The following is a 17,585-nucleotide window of genomic DNA, read 5'->3' as shown; positions in this document are numbered from 1 at the left end:
CCTTCTGAGTAGCTGGGGTTATACGCGCGTGCCACCATGCCTGGCTACTTTTTCTATTTTTAGTAGAGATAGGGTTTCACCATGTTGGTCAGGCTGGTCTCGAACTCCTGACCTCGTGATCTGCCTGCTTTGGCCTCCCAAAGTGCTGGGATTACAGGCGTGAGCCACCGCGCCCGGCCGCTGTGTTACTCTTTCAGTGGCTTTCTTGTTGGTCTTTGTATTGTCATTCTTCAGTTTTATTTATTTATTTATTGAGTTGGAGTCTTACTCTGTTGCCCAGGCTGGAATGCGGTGGTACGATCTTGGCTCACTGCAACCTCAGCCTCACAGGTTCAAGTGATTCTCCTGCCTCAGCCTCCTGAGTAGCTGGAATTAGAGACACACGCCACCAAGCCCTGCTAATTTTTGCATTTTTAGTGGAGATGGGTTTCACCATGTTGGGCAGGCTGGTCTTGAATTCCTGACCTCAACTGATCCTTCCGCTTCAGCCTCCCAAAGTGCTGGGATTACAGGCCTGAGCCATCGCACCTGGCCTTGAGTTCTATTTAAAATGATTGATTTGATGCATTTAAATTTTACAGTCTCAGATTACCATTCTGTAGTGTCTAGTTAGAGGCAAATGGATAATGAGGAGTCATAAGACTTGAGCAAACTTTTCCCCTTTTAATAAGTGTCTATGAGCCACTGACACGTAATAAGTGTCTATGAGCCACTGACACGTAACCGATTTATTAATAGTTATATTTTTGGACTTTTCTTTACAGAAAAACTTGGTACTTGACTACATTTTTGAAGTGGAATGATTTTCTTGAATTTATAAATGAATGAAAAAAAGCAAATAGTCTTTGTGTGACACATGTAACAGTTTCTAAGATGTTTCTCCTTTGACATTTTCCATTGATATAAAAATGCAGCTCATTTAATCAAAACCTATGCTGTGTTAGGCATTTTGCCATGAATCATTTGTGGAATATTCGGGGGAAACTGTTAAGTCTCCTTTTGAAGTTTCTTAGATTTAAAAATTCATGAGTTTTAACTAGCTTGACATTATTACATTAAAACTTTTAAGAGAGCCAAGAATTGATGGTTGTTCAGGACATGTTCCAAGCTCTCAAATATGATTCACCAGTGCAGTGGTCTCGCTGGGCTGCCCACCTTCTACCCACATGTGCCTAGTTCAGTTCAAGGTCATTAAAATTAAAATTCAGGTCCTCAACAGTACTAGATACATTTCCAGTGCACCGTAGCCACATGTGGCTAGTGGTTACTGTACTGGACCAAGCAGGTATAGATCAGGCAGTGCTGGTCTAGATGAGTGCAACATAGATAATGAGCCCCCATTTACTTTTGGCTAGGTGAAGAGTAATATCTAATGTGTGTTCTTCCTCACTCGTGTTCTTCCTAACAAAGCTTTGCTTAGCCTGTGCTAGCATTACTCTGTTCTTTGACTATACCTCAAATGAAAGGAGAAGGAAAGATAGGGTTGAGAGGGGATAATGCTTATTGTATTAAATTTGCTTCAAATATAAACGGATAATCTGTAAGGGGGATAATCTGAATGCAGATAATCTGAATGCAGAAAATGTACAGTGAATCCTAAAAACACCTGGATTGATACAATTTTAGATTTGAAAGGGGTGATTCCATCTCATCAAGCCTTCTAATTGAACTGATGAGAAATTCGAGGAACAGAGAGGTTAAGTAATTTGCTTATGTCACACAGCTACATAATGGCCTTGTTATGCCCTTACTCTGCGAGCTCTCAGTTCTTTTCACTGGTCCAAGACAACTCTTGTAAGAAGTTCCAGTACTAGAATTCTGTTGTCCAACAGAGACAAAAGGAGCCAATTATAGTGGAGTTAACTTTGCACAAAACCACCGAGTGTGTTGTTTAAAACAGGAAGTTACCTTTTATAAGCCCAGTCTTCTGAACCTTTTTTATATTGTCTTTGGAAAAAAATGTTACTTTCATTAATAGACACTTTTACCTTGTTCTTGAAATTACATATAGCTTAAGAAACAAAAGGAAATACGCTTTCTTTTAATAATAGCCTTTTTGGGGGGTTAGGGTGTTGTACTTAGGAAAAGGCTTTTAAAAAATATCCTGTTTCTATTTTGCAAAGCTTATGGGTGGAGCAGTTGTTATCACCAAGATTTGCCCTTCTAACCCCCCCAAAAAATCCAATTGAATGTAAATAGAAATTTCTGTGAAGTAGGTTATTATTCTCATATTTGATAGATTTCCCCAATAATTATCTGTTTCCACAGACACTGTGTAGGTTCCATTAATTGCTGTGGAAAGTGAAGTAATTTATTCTAGGAAGCGTGACTGCGTGCTGTGAAAAGATTGCATTTTGTTAGCATAATTTCTATGGCGTTCTGTTGATGGGGTCTCTCAAATACTTCTTGGACCTGTTTCCTTCATTTCTTCTCCACTGTCTTAGTTCAGACCCTCACCTGCATTTCCATGTTTTTAGTGTGTTCCCATTCATCCATCTCACCCATGGCTCCCTGAGTGCTTCTTCTGAAGCAAACCTGATCATTTCACCTCTTGGAACAACACCCCGCCACGTCCACTCCATCTGCCGAGTGACACGCAGGGCTCAGGCCCTTACTGTGGCAAACGTTCTCTTCTCACCTGGGCTCAACCAGCCTCTCTGTTCTCACCCCAAGTCTTTGTTCAAATATCACTTCCTGGCGTCTTGCCTGACTGTCACCTAAATAATTATCATCCTTTTGGCCGGGCACGGTGGCTCATGCCTGTAATCCCAGCATTTTAGGAGCCCAAGGCGGGCAGATCACTTGAGGCCAGGAGTTCGAGACCAGCCTGGCCAACATGACGAAATTCTGTCTCTACTAAAATACAAAACAAAAAACAAAAAAAAGGAAAGAAAAATCAGCTGGGTATGGTCACGTGCACCTGTAATCCCAGCTACTCAGGAGGCTGTGGCAGGAGAATCACCTGAACCTGGGAGGCGGAGGTTGCAGTGAGCCGAGATTGCACCATTGCACTCCAGCCTGGGGAACATCAGTGAAACTCTGTCTCAAAAAAAAAAAAAAAAAGTAATAATAATATTAATAATTATCATCCTTTGTTTGCCTGATTTTTTCTGCTTCCTTTTTCCCTATAGCACTTACCACCATCTAACAGGCTATATCATCTACTAATTAAAAAACTCCATTGGCTCTTTCTCCTGATTAGGATGAGATCTCTACCTGGGCAGGAATTTTTTGTTTTGTTTTGTCACAGATGCCTTCCCGTGCTTAGAACAGTGCCTGACGTGGAATGGGGGGTCAGTACATACTTGGGGATGAATGGGCATGATACCGCTTGCTCCATAGTCCTGTCTCCCACGCTCTCCCTTGAGTCACCTTAGACTTTTTTCCAAGGGTCTGCCACACTGTTTGCTGCTGGTTCCTCCGTGTTTAATGACTTTCCTACCTTCCTGAGTCTCTGAAGCCTGTGCTTCTCTTTGCTCCTTCGATTCCCTCTCTTTTTTTTTTTTTGAAACAGAGTTGCTCTGTTGCCCAGGCTGGAGTGCAGTGGGAGCCATCTCAACTCACTGCAACCTCTGCCTCAGCCTCCTGAGTAGCTGGGATTACAGGTGCACACGACCATACCCAGCTAATTTTTTTTTGTGTGTGTTTTCAGTAGAGACAGAGTTTTGCCACGTTGGCCAGGCTGGTCTCAAACTCCTGGCCTCAAGTGATCTGCCCGCTTCAGCCTCCCAAAGTGCTGGGATTATAGGTGTGAGCCACCATGCCCAGACCCCTTCAGTTTCCTCTTACCCTCTGGGCATTTCCTCTTGAGCGTCTCCTAATTTTCTGTTCCACTTCGATGCACCCCCCGGCCCACCCAAGCTCGCCTTCCTATCCTTGTTGATATTTGCGTCTTGTCCTTCGTGGGATTCCAGGTGCATTCTTGGTGGGCTTGTTGGTGGTTGTGTATGCGGTTGGATGGACAGATTTGCTTTTAGCAGCCACTTGTCCTTGCTGGCATCCACTGGTATTTATATGTCTGTCCCCAGTGCCCAAGGTGGTGTCTGGCATAAGTAAATCAGATGTTCCATTAATACATACACGAGAAAATTGCATGGTATCAGCACTTATCTGTCTGGCATTAGTTTAAAATTGTGTTAGAATTTGGTAAGAGAAGTTTACTATAAGCTCTTGAGGGAAGCTTTTCAGGAGGAATTAATTTGGAATAAAATGATCCATGCCTAGGAGTGTTGGGTGCTCACGGGGCAGCTGACCCTGTGTGGGGTCCCCGCCACTCCCTAGTTTAGTATTATTTCTTTTCATTGCCCCTTCCCCATAATAGGTGCTCAGTTATTAAAAATCGATGGTTTAAGAAAAAATATAAAAGTTATAGCTGCATTATGGGAAATGTGGATAATGGGGGAAAGGGAACTGTGATTGACTGGTTACGGCATGGGTTCTGGAGCCAGCTGTGTGGGTTCAAATCCCAGCTCCACCACTAGCAACTGTGGGATGCTGAGCGAGTTACTTCATCCCTTAGGTTGCTTATCTGTAAGACGGGAACAGTAATATAACTTACATCCTAGAGTTCGTACGAGGATTAAATAAGTGCATGTTTATTAAGTACTTAGTAATCACTGTAAGTGTTGGTAGAATAAAATAATCGTAAATGCACGCTTACCATGCTAACACTTCCATTTCTTCTTTTGGAGGGACAGAAGCTCCTCTTCTTACCAACAGGTTTAGGTTCCCAAGACTGCTGAGAAGTCTGTTCATTTTAAGTTCAAATGACCTAACCAATGACCAGTGGGTACACATACAAATAATAATAATTATTTTTTTTTTGCTCCAACTCCTAGACTGAAGTGCAGTGGTGTGATCTCAGCTCACTGCAACCTCTGCCTCCTGGGTTCAAGCAATTCTTGTGCCTCAGCCTCCCAAAGAGCTGGGATTACAGGCATGTGCCACCATGCCTTAGAGGCTCATTTTTGTATTTTTAGTAGAGACGGGTTGCATCACATTGGCCAGGCTGGTTTCAGACACCTGGCCTCAAGTAATCCGCTCACCTTGGCCTCCCAAAGCGCTGGGATTGCTCGCCCGGTCCATATACCCAGAATTTTACTTTTTCCCCATCATTAGCTTCTGTCTCTTCTCACTAGGACCCTGTTGTTGCTTTTGCACTTACTGGACAAGATGGAGTTAATTGTGTTCTTTAAACATATCAAAAGTAAGCATACACCCACAAAATACACACACACACACAGCACAGGGAAGCTATCCCTGAACATGAGCCAGGACCCGAGATGGCCAGGCTGAAGTGTGGATGGTGAAACACTGCTCGCTTTTGATTATTTTTTTCCTGGATTGTGGTTTTGCTCTTATCTGTGAAAGTTTGAAATCTGAGAGCTCGTAAGGAGAGGGGCTTTTGTACTGGAATTCCTCCCTGCTTTGGCTCGTTTGGGTGTTCTCTGTGTGCCCTCTCCGTGGCTGTACTCCTGTGTCCATAGCTCTAAGCTTCTTGTCGTGGAGCTCTGTGTTTTGTTATGATCGTCATTTTTGGAGCTTCGTCATTTGCCTTCAAGGCCCCTCTCTCCTGGGTACGTTCTGGCATTTTCTCCTCCCTTTTTCTTCCTTGGTTTACCTTTGTTTGCTCCAAGTGTTTCAGTTCCTACATTTTTCCTTCAGTTGCACACCCTTCTGCCCTCCGAATTCCCGGTATTTTCCCTGAGGGATCACTGGAGGGAGAGCTGGGAGAGCCAAGCTTTCCACAGTGGGCTGCCGCCCTCCCCTCTCCAAGCCTGTGCCACCTGTGGCTTCCGGAGTTGGTGATGTTGTGTCTGTTTCTCAGTGACCAAGTGATGCCGTAATCTCATAACCACACTTCCTTACACGGGGCAGGAGTGAGGGGTAGAGGGTGCGCATCTCACCCTTTGTAATATTCCAGTTACCCTCGGGACATTCTCAGTGGACGTTTGGGTATTTGGTTGGATGGACACACTTGATTATCAACAAGTAGTTTGTTGACAGAGTGCCTCAGTGCTTGCTGTCTGCATGCCGGGGCAATCCAGGTGAACTGGGGGTCCTGCTACCCACTGGTTTGTTGACACAGTGCCTCGGCGCTTGTTCTCTGCATGCCGGGCAATCCAGGTGAACTGGGGGTCCTGCTACCCACTGGTTTGTTGACACAGTGCCTCGGCGCTTGTTCTCTGCATGCCGGGCAATCCAGGTGAACTGGAGGTCCTGCTCCCCACTGAAGCTCCAGGTGTAGCGCAGGAGACTTTAGAATGCCCCTGGCAGACAGCCTTTCCTCTGCTGTGTGCAGCCCGTGGGGGTCTCGGTATATTGCCCAGGCTGACCGTGAACTCCTGAGCTCAGATGATCCTCCCGCCTCAGCCTCTCAAGTAGCTGAGATGACAGGTGCAGGTAGGCTACCCACTGCACCTGACATGAACCTTCAATTTTGACAAAACCTCCAAATGGTTTTTAAAAGATATTTTACCAGTATGTGAGTCACAAAATATCCCATTGGTAGTAGATATAGGTGCGCTATATTCGTTTATTTCTTCATCTCTGCCTGCCTGTTGGCTTATTTAAACTTCTAACTACGTGTGAAATGAAAGAGCACGTTGAATGAATGAGAGAAACACCATGTGGCTGTGGGGGTTTGAAACACCGTGTGGGTAGTGTCTGAGCATCAGAGCCAGGTATGGCTGCTCGTTGGATATGAATACTCCTGGTGTCTCCTGGGCCCTGGCATAAAGGAGTCGGAGAGCAGGGTTCTACGGGAACCAGCTCTAATGTGGCTGCTTTTTCCAGCCATCTTATTAGAAGGCAAGTGGGGAATAGCAGTGCTATCATAGGGAAAGCCTTGTCTCCATTTCTACTTTGTGAAAAAGCACATTATTGACAAACATCGATGCTTTAACTGGTTTTGGTAACAGATCATGGGTAACACCTGAGGACTTCTTCCCGAGGCAGGGCACGGCGTGTTGCAGTACCTGCGTGTGGGATGCTGAAGTTGTGTGCGGGGGTGGAGGTTGCTGCTACATAGCTTCAAGGCGGGGGGAGCGTCTTACCCACTGTTGCCATGGTGGATCGAGGACTGAAATGCACGTTTCTGTTGGTGAAAGATGTGTCCGTCTTAGTGGTGATAATGACCTTTAGAACACTGATGGTTTTGCCCTGGTGAGACCTTTATTGTTGACCTTGTTGACCTTGTGTAGAGACGTACTCATTAGTCTTTTTAATTAATTAATTAATTTTTTTGAGATGAAGCCTTGTTCTGTCGCCCAGGCTGGAGTACAGTGGTGTGATCTCAGCTCACTGCAACCCCTGCCTCCCAGGTTCAAGCGATTCTCCTGCCTCAGCCTCCTGAGTAGCTGTAATTGCAGGCGCCTGCCACCACTTCTGACTCATTTTTGTATTTTCAGTAGAGACAAGGTTTCACCATGTTGGCCAGGGTGGTCTCGAACTCCTGACCTTGAGTGATCTGCCCACCTTGGCCTCCCAAAGTTCTGGGATTACAGGCATGAGCCACTGCGCCCAGCCTCAGTGTACCAGAATACTTATTTCTGGTATTTTCTATGATCAACATTACGTTGCATCTTGAAAGTTTTAATGAAATGGTAGCAACACTAATAAGGTTAAGGTTTTTTTAAACAATTTAAAAATAAGTTAATATAATTAATATGATTAAACTGCTCTGATTTTTTTTTTTTTTTTTCTGATTACTCTTAGGTAATTTTTTCTGCAGGATGAATTAAGAGAAGAGACACTTGCTCATCAGGCATGGAGAGCACTTTGTCAGCTTCCAATATGCAAGACCCTTCGTCTTCACCCTTGGAAAAGTGTCTCAGCTCAGCCAATGGAAATGGAGACCTTGATTCTGGTAGGATTTTGTTTTCTAGATTCATCTGGGTTTTTGATGAATTGATCAATATCTTCCTGAAAATATTCAGGAAACAATGGTGCAACATTTCTAGCTCTCACATACTGCCTGGTTCCTGGGATTTGAAGTCCTATTAATAAGGATATAGCAGCTCTAAAATTTGGGTCAAAATTCTTATTTCGAATACTAGACAGAGAGGACTGGGTTATAGTGCAGCAACACATCACTTGAAAATCTCAGTGGTCTGGGTAGGAAATGTCTGTAAATCACTGTTCCATGGAGTCATTGTGCACCTTCCTGCAGGGTTTGTTGTGAGTGAGAAGAGCAGGGTTGGAGGTCTCGGACCGGCAATCACCTGCTCTGGCTCACAAGAGACAAATGCCATTTTTGCTCGGAACCCCTTGACGGGAAGTTAGTTGCATGTTTCTGCTGCAGCAAGGGAGGTTGGGTAAAAGTGCTGGAGAGAGAGACAGGGCATCCAGATCTGCCTACGTAGTAGATGCCGATGACACAGCATCTAAGATGTGGAGCACATCTGTCAGAAAAGCATACGATGTGGAAGGAAGTGAGGTCATGCGGATTGGTGGTGAAGTGCATCTCCCTTCCAGAAATCTGAAAAACAGAACAGCTCCCTCCTCTGACTCAAACACAGCCTTCGATTCAAATGTATGTATGTATGTATGTATGTACGTATGTATGTATGTATGTATGTATGTTTGTTTTGAGACAGGATCTCACCTGTTGGCCAGGCTGGAGTATGGTGGTACAATCATGGCTCACTGCAGCCTTGACCTCCTGGGCTCAAGTGATCCTCCCACCTCAGCCTCCACAAGAGCTGGGACTACAGGTGTGTCCCACTGTGCCTGCTGACTTTTAAATTTTTTGTGGAGATGGGGTCTCACTGTGTTGTCCAGGCTTGTCTTGAACTACTAGGCTCAAGTGATCTTCCTGCCTTGGCCTCCCAAAGTGCTGAGATTATAAGTGTGATTCACCACACCCAGCCTTGATTGGGTTTTAATTATTTAACTAATGAAGTTATAAGCACACAAATGCATCTTTTTCTAAATACTTACACAATAAAGGGTTTATTTAAAAGGATACCTTTTTTTTTTTTTTAAAAAAAAAGAGTTGCATTGTTTATACATACCAGCAAATTACTTAAGGACAGTTTAACCCTCTGAATTGTAAACATTAGCTATGGTGAATTCCTGTAAAAAAAATGTGGCTCATTAAGTCAGCCACTTGACCGTGGTCTGAAGAAGTCACAAAGTTTGTCTTCGCATTTTGATGAGACTAGTCAATGACAGATTACAGGTTGCTCCATATCATTGAATTTATTAGATTAAGTTTATAAAATTGTATCTTTATATGGAAGAAAACCTGGAAAACCCTGACATGAGTGAAGGCCTTACTGTGTTGAAAGATGTTAGTATCTGTTTCCAAATTGGCTCCTTTGTCCCTCTTTCAGATTTTTCTACACATCAACCAGATGTGAGACAACTTCTCCTACAAGTAGAGCTGAATCATTATTCCTCCCTGGAACCATGGAAATTATTTTCTGAGAAGGCATAGTTGTATAGGCTGAAAGTTCATCCTAATTATTCTACTTTACTTAAGTACAGATTTACCTTTTTAAAAAGTCTTTCCTATGTTTGCTGAGTGAAGTTATTTTTCACGTTTTGGAGTTCCTGAGCTTTCAGGGTATTTTTGTAGTATATCATCTGCACACGTCCGATGTCGATTACTGGGTTATTTCTCGTGGTATGTTTTCAAAACTGTTTAAACACCTACTGTGTATTGGCTTTTCATGTGCACACCTTTGCAGTGTATCTCTCTAACTTAAGTAGATTCTGAAACTCATTAATGATCATCTGGTGTGAGGAAAATGATTTGTACGACATTTCGTTAAGGGTGGTTCTAGGGATGGCAGGTGTGAGAGCGAGAATCATTCTATCCTTGGCTGGGGGAGTCCCTGCAGAAAGCCATGTATACTCATGTCATGACTGGTTCCTTACTCTTGTGTCAGGGATGGCCTGAATCATACAAGATGTTCAGATCTTTAATGGAGAAATACTATTTCTAAATGGCTTTAAATTGTCTTAACATTTTTCAGACATTGGCCCAGATTTTTCTCCACCCCCATGTGGCTAATCTGTCCTTTCGCCCTGGGATTTCTGTATTGTGTGGTGAGGAGAGTTTTAGATGACGATACAGACTCTTTAAAGAGGATACAAATTTAAAGCAGAGTCTAGGACTTTGCAGAGGACAGTGGCTGGATTCACTTGAGAAACTCAAATCTAGTTTTGAGCATTTTGATTCTACAAGTAGTTTTTTTTTTTTTTCTAAAATCTAGTTTTGAGCATTTAAACTATTAAGTATGATTCTACAAGTAGTTTATTATTACTTTTTCCAACCTGCTAACCCACGAAATATTTCCAGTCCTGGAATCACTTGGTGAGATATTTGGTTCTGGGACCAGCTGAGACAGGCTTGAGGCTGTGCAGAGTCTTTGTGCTGAAGGTCTTCTCCTGGGAAGCGTTTTCAGATGGGATTTACTCATCCCACGTATAGGAGGAGGCAAACCCGGTGTTCTTCAGCTGTTTCTGAATCGACTTGCGATGATAGGTGTATGAGCGTGAGTTCAGACTGTGTGGCAGGCACAGAAAATGTTAAGTTCTTTGCATGCGTTAATTCACCTAATCCTTCAACAGCCCACAGGTATAGCTGCTTTTATTGCCCCAATTTTACAGATGAGGAGACTGGACAACAAGGTGAAGTGACTCGAGCCCTGTGTTAGAAGCAAGATTTAATTTCAGGCATTGTGAGGCTGTGGAGTTGGTGCTCGGAAACCCTGAGGGGCACCTGCCCCTTCAAGTGCACAGAGGAGTCATCAGGAAATCCCGACAGCCTCCTACTCACCCATCCATACACTCACACCCACCCCACAGCCGCACACACACACCCACACTCACACCCGTCCATCCATGCATACACCCACACACACCCACATTCATACCCATCCATCCACCCATCCATCTACTCACACCCACACACCCACCCACAGCCACACACACACACCCACACTCACACCCGTCCATCCACACATATACCCACACACACCCACATTCATACCCATCCATCCACCCATCCATCCACTCACACCCACACACCCACCCCACAGCCACACACACACACCCACATTCATACCCATCCATCCACTCACACCCACCCCATAGCCATACACACACCCACACTCACACCCGTCCATCCACACATACACCCCCACACACCCACATTCATACCCATCCATCCACCCATCCATACACTCACACCCACCCACTCACCCCACAGCCGCACACACCCACACTCACACCTGTCCATCCATGCATACACCTCCACACACCCACATTCATACCCATCCATCCACCCATCCATACACTCATACCCACCCCACAGCCATGCACACACCCACACTCACACCCATCCATCCATGCATACACCCACACACACCCACATTCATACCCATCCATCCACCCATCCATACACTCACACCCACCCCACAGCCATGCACACACCCACACCCACACTCACACCCATTCATCCATGCATACACCCACACACACCCACATTCATACCCATCCATCCACCCATCCATAACTCGCACCCACCCCACAGCCATACACACACCCACACTCACACCCATCCATCCACCCATCCACACATACACCCACACACCCACTCTCGCACCCGTCATCCACCCATCCACTCACACTCACACCCATCCACATACACATGCACACACACACTCACACCCATCCATCCACCCATCCACACACACACTCCCGCCCATTCACACACACACCCCCATTCACACCCACCCACACACACCCCACACACACACACAATTTTGGGGGCATAGACACAACTTAGATTCTTTGTTGTTCTTTCCTACTCTCTCCTCCTGTGCCACCTCCCCTATGTCCCGTGATACATTACTACAGGGGTTTCCAAATCCCGGCCACAGATTGGAACTGGTCCGTGGGCTGTTAGGAACTGGGCAGCACCACAGGAGGTGAGCATGGGGCGAGGGAGCTAAGGTTCATCTGTATTTACAGCTGCTCCCCATTGTTCACATTACTGCCTGAGCTCCACCTCCTGTCAGATAAGCAGCAGCATTAGATTCTCATAGGAACGTGAACCCTATTGTGAACTGCAAATGCGAGGGGTCTAGGTTGTGTGCTCCTTATGAGAATCTAATGCCTGATGATCTGTCACTATCTCCCATCGCCCCCAGATGGGACTATCTAGTTGCAGGAAAACAAGCCCAGGATTCCCACTGATTCTGTATTATGGTGAGTTACAGAATTATTTCATTATATAGTACAATGTAGTAATAGTAGAAATAAAGTGCACAATAGATGTAATGCACTTCAATTGTCACGAAACCATCTTCCCTTCCCCCATGTCTGTGGAAGAATTGTCTTCTACAAAATTGGTGCCTAAGTCCCCGGTGCCAAAAAGATTGGGGGCCACTGTGTTACTGTCTCCCTAACAAGTGACTACACTTGAGTGACTGAAGTTTTTCCTTGAGAAAATTATGGGATCGAGGAAAGGAAAATCGAATGTGCTTGCGTGTTTTCTCGCTCTCTCTCTCTCTTTTTTTTTTTTTTTTTTTTTGAGACGGAGTCTTTCTGTTGCCAGGCTAGAGTGCAATTGTGTGATCTCGGCTCACTGCAACCTCCGATTCCCTGGTTCCCTTCTGCCTTAGTCTCCCAAGTAGCTGGGATTACAGGCACGTGCCACCACACCTGGCTAATTTTTGTATTTTTAGTAGAGACGGGTTTTCACCATGTTGGCCAGGATGGTCTCCATCTCCTGACCTCATTATTCACCCGCCTCAGCTTTCCAAAGTGCTGGGATTACAGGTGTGAGCCACCACGCCCGGCCAGATGTTTTCTCTTATGTTTGTTTTTTTGCCACTGTCCACCCCGAGATGTTATGATGCTGTGATTCCTTGCAGTGATGCTCCTGTGAAAGGAAGACTTCAGCTGGCCTCAGTCTCAATACCAGTTTCTTTTTTTTTTTTTTTTTTTTTGAGACAGAGTCTTGCTCTGTCGCCCAGGCTGGAGTGCAGTGGTGTGATCTCAGCTCACTGCAAGCTCTGCCTCCCGGGTTCACGCCATTCTCCTGCCTCAGCCTCCCGGGTAGCTGGGACTACAGGTGCCCGCCACCTCGCCCGGCTAATTTTTTGTGCTTTTAGTAGAGAAGGGATTTCACCATGTCAGCCAGGATGGTCTCGATCTCCTGACCTCGTGATCGACCCGCCTCGCCTCCCAAAGTGCTGGGACTACAGGGTAGGGCCGCCTTTTTCTAAGCAAAGCTCAAATCACAGTTGAGATCAGTAACTGGCACCAAGTCCTGTAAATGAAATAGGCACAATATAAAATTACTCCTTCTGCTGGGAACACCAAATATGTGATTAGAAAAAGCCCAGGGAGAGGAAATAGCCCAGGATCTGCGGCCTCCCCAGCAGACACCATAGACAGCATCATCCCGGCAGACACCAAGAAGGAAGTGCGCTGAAATTCCAGTGCTGGGATTCCAGGCGTCGTCAGTTGCTGTGATAAAAGCAAGCAGAACAATATGCTGACACAGTGTTCAGTAGATTCCTTGACATTATTTTTATAGGCCTGCTACATGAAATTTCCTGATGAAGTCTGTAGATAAAGCGGTGTTGCCCATTTAGACAGAGTGAGCCTCAGAAGAGAGAATGACGCTGAAAACGTGGGCTTGATTCTTCTTCTTGGCATTTGGCATGTGGAATGTATTCACTGGCTCTTCTATTTGGGAAGGAAAGGAGTCAACAGTTTTCTCAGAAAAATTCAAGCCTCACTCTTCACGCTGGGAACTGGTCCTGGGTGACTCAATGGTACTCCCTTTTTTCCCTAACCCTCCTTTGAATAGTTGCGGCCTCCCCTGGCTAGGTGACTTCTATGTTTTTTGTTTTTTGTGCTTTTTTTTTTTTTTCCTCTAGAATAACTCTGGCCATTGGGTAGTCGGACGAGCCGGGAGGACCTTTGTGCCGTGAGGACTGTCCCTGCCTGTGGGGTGGCTCTGCAATTGTGAGCTCAGATTCCAGGCAGGTGGCCACGGTTCCTTTCTGAGTTGTTTGCACAGATGCTTCTGATGAAGATACTCACGGTGGAACTATTTTCTAAATCTTCTGATAGCATGAAATCACTATCGGTATTTACAGGAAGAAAGACTTCATGTCTTCTTTCTTTCTCTTTCCACATTAAAAAAAAATATCTAGCATCTAAGAAGGTGCTCAGTAAGCATTCACCCGGAATCTGCCAATTCCCAGTTCCTTTATTGGTGTAGTGGGCACAAGCTTTAATATTCAGCCTTGTAAACTTAGCCTTGTTTCAGATTGTAAAATTGTACAAACCCAAGACTTTATGACTTAAACGAAGATGTATGGGCCGTTTGTTTATTCCATTTTTCACTCTAACGTCACTTACACTCCAGCTTCTAGTAAGGTATAGTAAGGTATTCTTTTTATGTTTGTTATGAAATATTCTTGCCTCATCAATAGCTTTCTGTTTTCTAAAACTGGATTGCTGCTAATGAACATGCCTGTTCCCTTTTAAATTGTGAAATTTTCTTAGTAGCTTTTCCTAGTTGGTGTTCATGACATCATGGGGAAATACCGCCCACTGGGTCATTTACAGTGGAGGGAGATTGTCAGAATTTCCTTGATAAAATGTTTATGGGTTTAAGAGGTTTATGAATCAGCTATAAATATTTGCTTTGGCTTTATGAGGCCTCTCCCCATAAACATTTTGTGTGTTTTTCTATGGCTCATTGAAATGTCTTTGGAGAATCAGCTCCTTGGGGCACATCGGCCTGGGGAAGGGTTGGATGTGACACATTTTAAAAGGCTGTATTGTGAATAACCCTACATTTTGTGCTTGACTTTGTTATAATGCACAGTTCAAGTCATCAGTGCTGGGCATGAAGGTTTGAATTTTGTAAAATCCCATTCTGAGTCTGACCTTTGGTTACCTTTTTAAGTGTTTTCTTTAGACCAGCAGAGAGTGACAGAGCTGACTGTTCTACTGGTTCCTGCAGGGGAGACACAGTGGCACCCTCTGACCTCCTGGTTATCTTGACTGAATGAAACCGTGTACGCTGAAGTCTGCAGAACCCATTATATTGGGAAATGTAGTTGTAATGAATTAAAATTGGACGGAAGCATAACTTTTGGTAAAATTCTAATAGCATAGATTAGGATTGTGTGGCGAATAAAGAACTGCAACCAGTGGTCTCAGTGTCGAGGTTGGAATTGGAGGAAGTGATGGAATCATTGAATCTTTGTGAGTAACGTGGTGGGTTCACTAAAGCCTCTCATTCCAGGTGCTGGTGACTGCAGGCAGTTTCCGAGGTTCTGCCTCAATGTGCCTGTTTCCTTTTTTTGTTTTGTTTTGTTTTGTTGAGATGGAGTCTCATTCTGTGACCCAGGCTAGAGTGCAGTGGCACAATCTTGGCTCACTGCAGCCTCCGCCTGCTGGATTCAAGCGATTCTCCTGCCCCAGCCTCCTGAGTAGCTGAGATTATAAGTGTGCGCCACTATGCCTGGCTAATTGGTGTATTTTTAGTAGAGACGGGGTTTCACCATGTTGGCCAGGCTGGTCTCAAACTCCTGACCTCAAGTGATCCACCTGGCTCGCCCTCCCAAAGTGCTGGGATTACAGGGTGAGCCACTGCACCCAGCCTCTATTTGCGTGTTTCTGATGCGCAGGAACGAGTCACCCAGGACAACTTGTTCCCTTTTTCAGCAGCCATCATTCTCGGAGTCCTACGCAGAACCTCGTGCCTCATTCGGCCCAGGACTGAGTTTGATGCTGATGTCTCTTCCCAGGTTCTCTTCTTCTTCCTCACACACATTCTGGGAGCTCAGTCCACTCTTTTCTCCGCAGGTGGCCATGGCTTCCTGTTTCTTCTCTTTTCCTGCTTTTTTGGCTGTAGACTGTTTCAGGGTTCACCAACATGGAGAGACAGACTCATCACTTTAAAACCTCCCTAGGATTCTGCAGAAGACATGAATGGTGGTGGTGGTGGTTTCTGGTGCATGACACAGGTGGGAGAAGGAGGGGGAAAGTACTTCATAAGAGCTCCAGCTTTGGACTCCTGACCCTGAGGCTGGACAACAGTGACTCAGGGTGATGCCCTGTGCTTTCTGAGCTCTCAAGATTGCCCCTGTGAGTATGCATCCATTATGATTCTTGGGAGGATTATGAGGAGATACCTGTAAACCACTGTTTCAGTCTGTTTTGCGTTCCTATAACAGAATATCTGAGTCTGTATAATTTATAAAGAAAAGGTTTATTCAACTCCCGATTCTGGTGGCTACCAGGTCTAAGACGGGCAGCTGCATCTGGTGAGGGCCTCAGGCTGTTTCTGCTCTTGGCAGAAAGAGGAAGGGGAGCAGGTGTGTACAGAGAGATCACATGGAGAGAGGAAGCAAGAGAGAAACCAAGGAAGCCAGGCTCTTAACACCCACTCTTGAGGGAACTCATCCATTCCTTGGAGAGCCAGAACTCACCCCTGAGGGAGGGCATTAACCTATTCATGAGGGATCTGCCCCCAGGACCCAGACACTCCCTGCTAGACCTCAGCTCCCAGCACTGCCACATTGGGAATCAGATTGCAACATGACTTTTGGTGGGGACAGAGCACCTTCAAACCGTAGCAAGCCTTGTAGCAGAGAGGTGACACTCGAACACAGCACAGCTCTTAGGATGTTCCCAGGAGGGTGGTGGCTGCTTTGTAGATCTGGAAGTTGCTGACACAGGCTAGGGCAGGCAGGGGCTGCAGGAGGGTCTGGTTCAAGCTGAGGCCAGACAAGGAGGATGGAAAGAAGCTCTGGACTTTGTCTGCAGCAGGCTTACTGTCCTTAGATACTGCACCAGGACGTTGGGGCAGATCAATAGTGCTGAGCGTCTGACTAGTGCGTCGGAAATCTAATTCGGTAAGAGGTGCCCAGTGCCGTTCGGAGGCAGAGGATTGTCAGCAGAGCCACCAGATGCCACTCTGAAGTGTTTTCCGGAAGATGACTGCTTTCTCTCTCGTTCATTTCACTGTGTCTGTGAAGCTCTAAGCTTCTTGGTGTCATCCATTCTTCACTGGAGGCTGTGGGACCCGTTGACTTTTTTTTTTTTTTTTTTTTTACAGGAAGCACATTTCTGCCTGAGGGGCTTCAATCCCTGGGTGGGACCGAATGTTAGAGCGCCACCAAGAAAAGATTTTCTCTCCTGGTGGCTTTTCCTTTTTCCTTTTTGAATGTTTGACTTACAAGTCACTTTATTGAAGCAAAAGTTGAGGAGGCCATTCTACGCAACTTGGGCTTAGAAAGCAAAATTTAAAATAGCCTTTCAATTCAGCCTCTCCTGACTTTACAAAAATGATCCTCTTCCCTCAATTTCTAAGAGTACACAAAGTATTAAGAGAGACTTACTTTTCCTACTTATACTTTAAAAATTTCAAGAAGGCCAGGCACGGTGGCTCACGCCTGTAATCCCAGCACTTTGGGAGGCTGAGGAGGGAGAATCACCTGAGGTCGGGAATTCGAGACCAGTCAGCTCAAGATGGCGAAACCCCGTCTCTACTAAAACTACAAAAATTAGCTGAGTGTGATGGCACAAGCCTGTAATTCCAG

General features: G+C 45.3%; 1 protein-coding gene across 6 annotated transcripts in view; it reads left to right on the top strand.

Annotated features, from left to right (window-relative positions):
* The window catches only part of SFMBT2 (Scm like with four mbt domains 2), a 250,737-nt gene that overhangs the window by 19,735 nt on the left and 213,417 nt on the right, over window positions 1-17,585 (top strand). For all 6 annotated transcript variants that reach the window (XM_065520270.2, XM_045399525.3, XM_045399524.3 and 3 more), the window contains exon 2: window positions 7,717-7,867. In XM_065520270.2, the coding sequence (XP_065376342.1) occupies window positions 7,768-7,867 (100 nt within the window). In that variant the 5' untranslated portion in view covers window positions 7,717-7,767. The remainder of the gene's footprint in view (window positions 1-7,716; window positions 7,868-17,585) is intronic.

This window comes from Macaca fascicularis, chromosome 9 (genome assembly GCF_037993035.2).
Source record: "Macaca fascicularis isolate 582-1 chromosome 9, T2T-MFA8v1.1".
Classification (NCBI taxonomy): Eukaryota; Metazoa; Chordata; class Mammalia; order Primates; family Cercopithecidae; genus Macaca; species Macaca fascicularis.
This window is presented reverse-complemented; position numbering and strand designations above follow the sequence as displayed.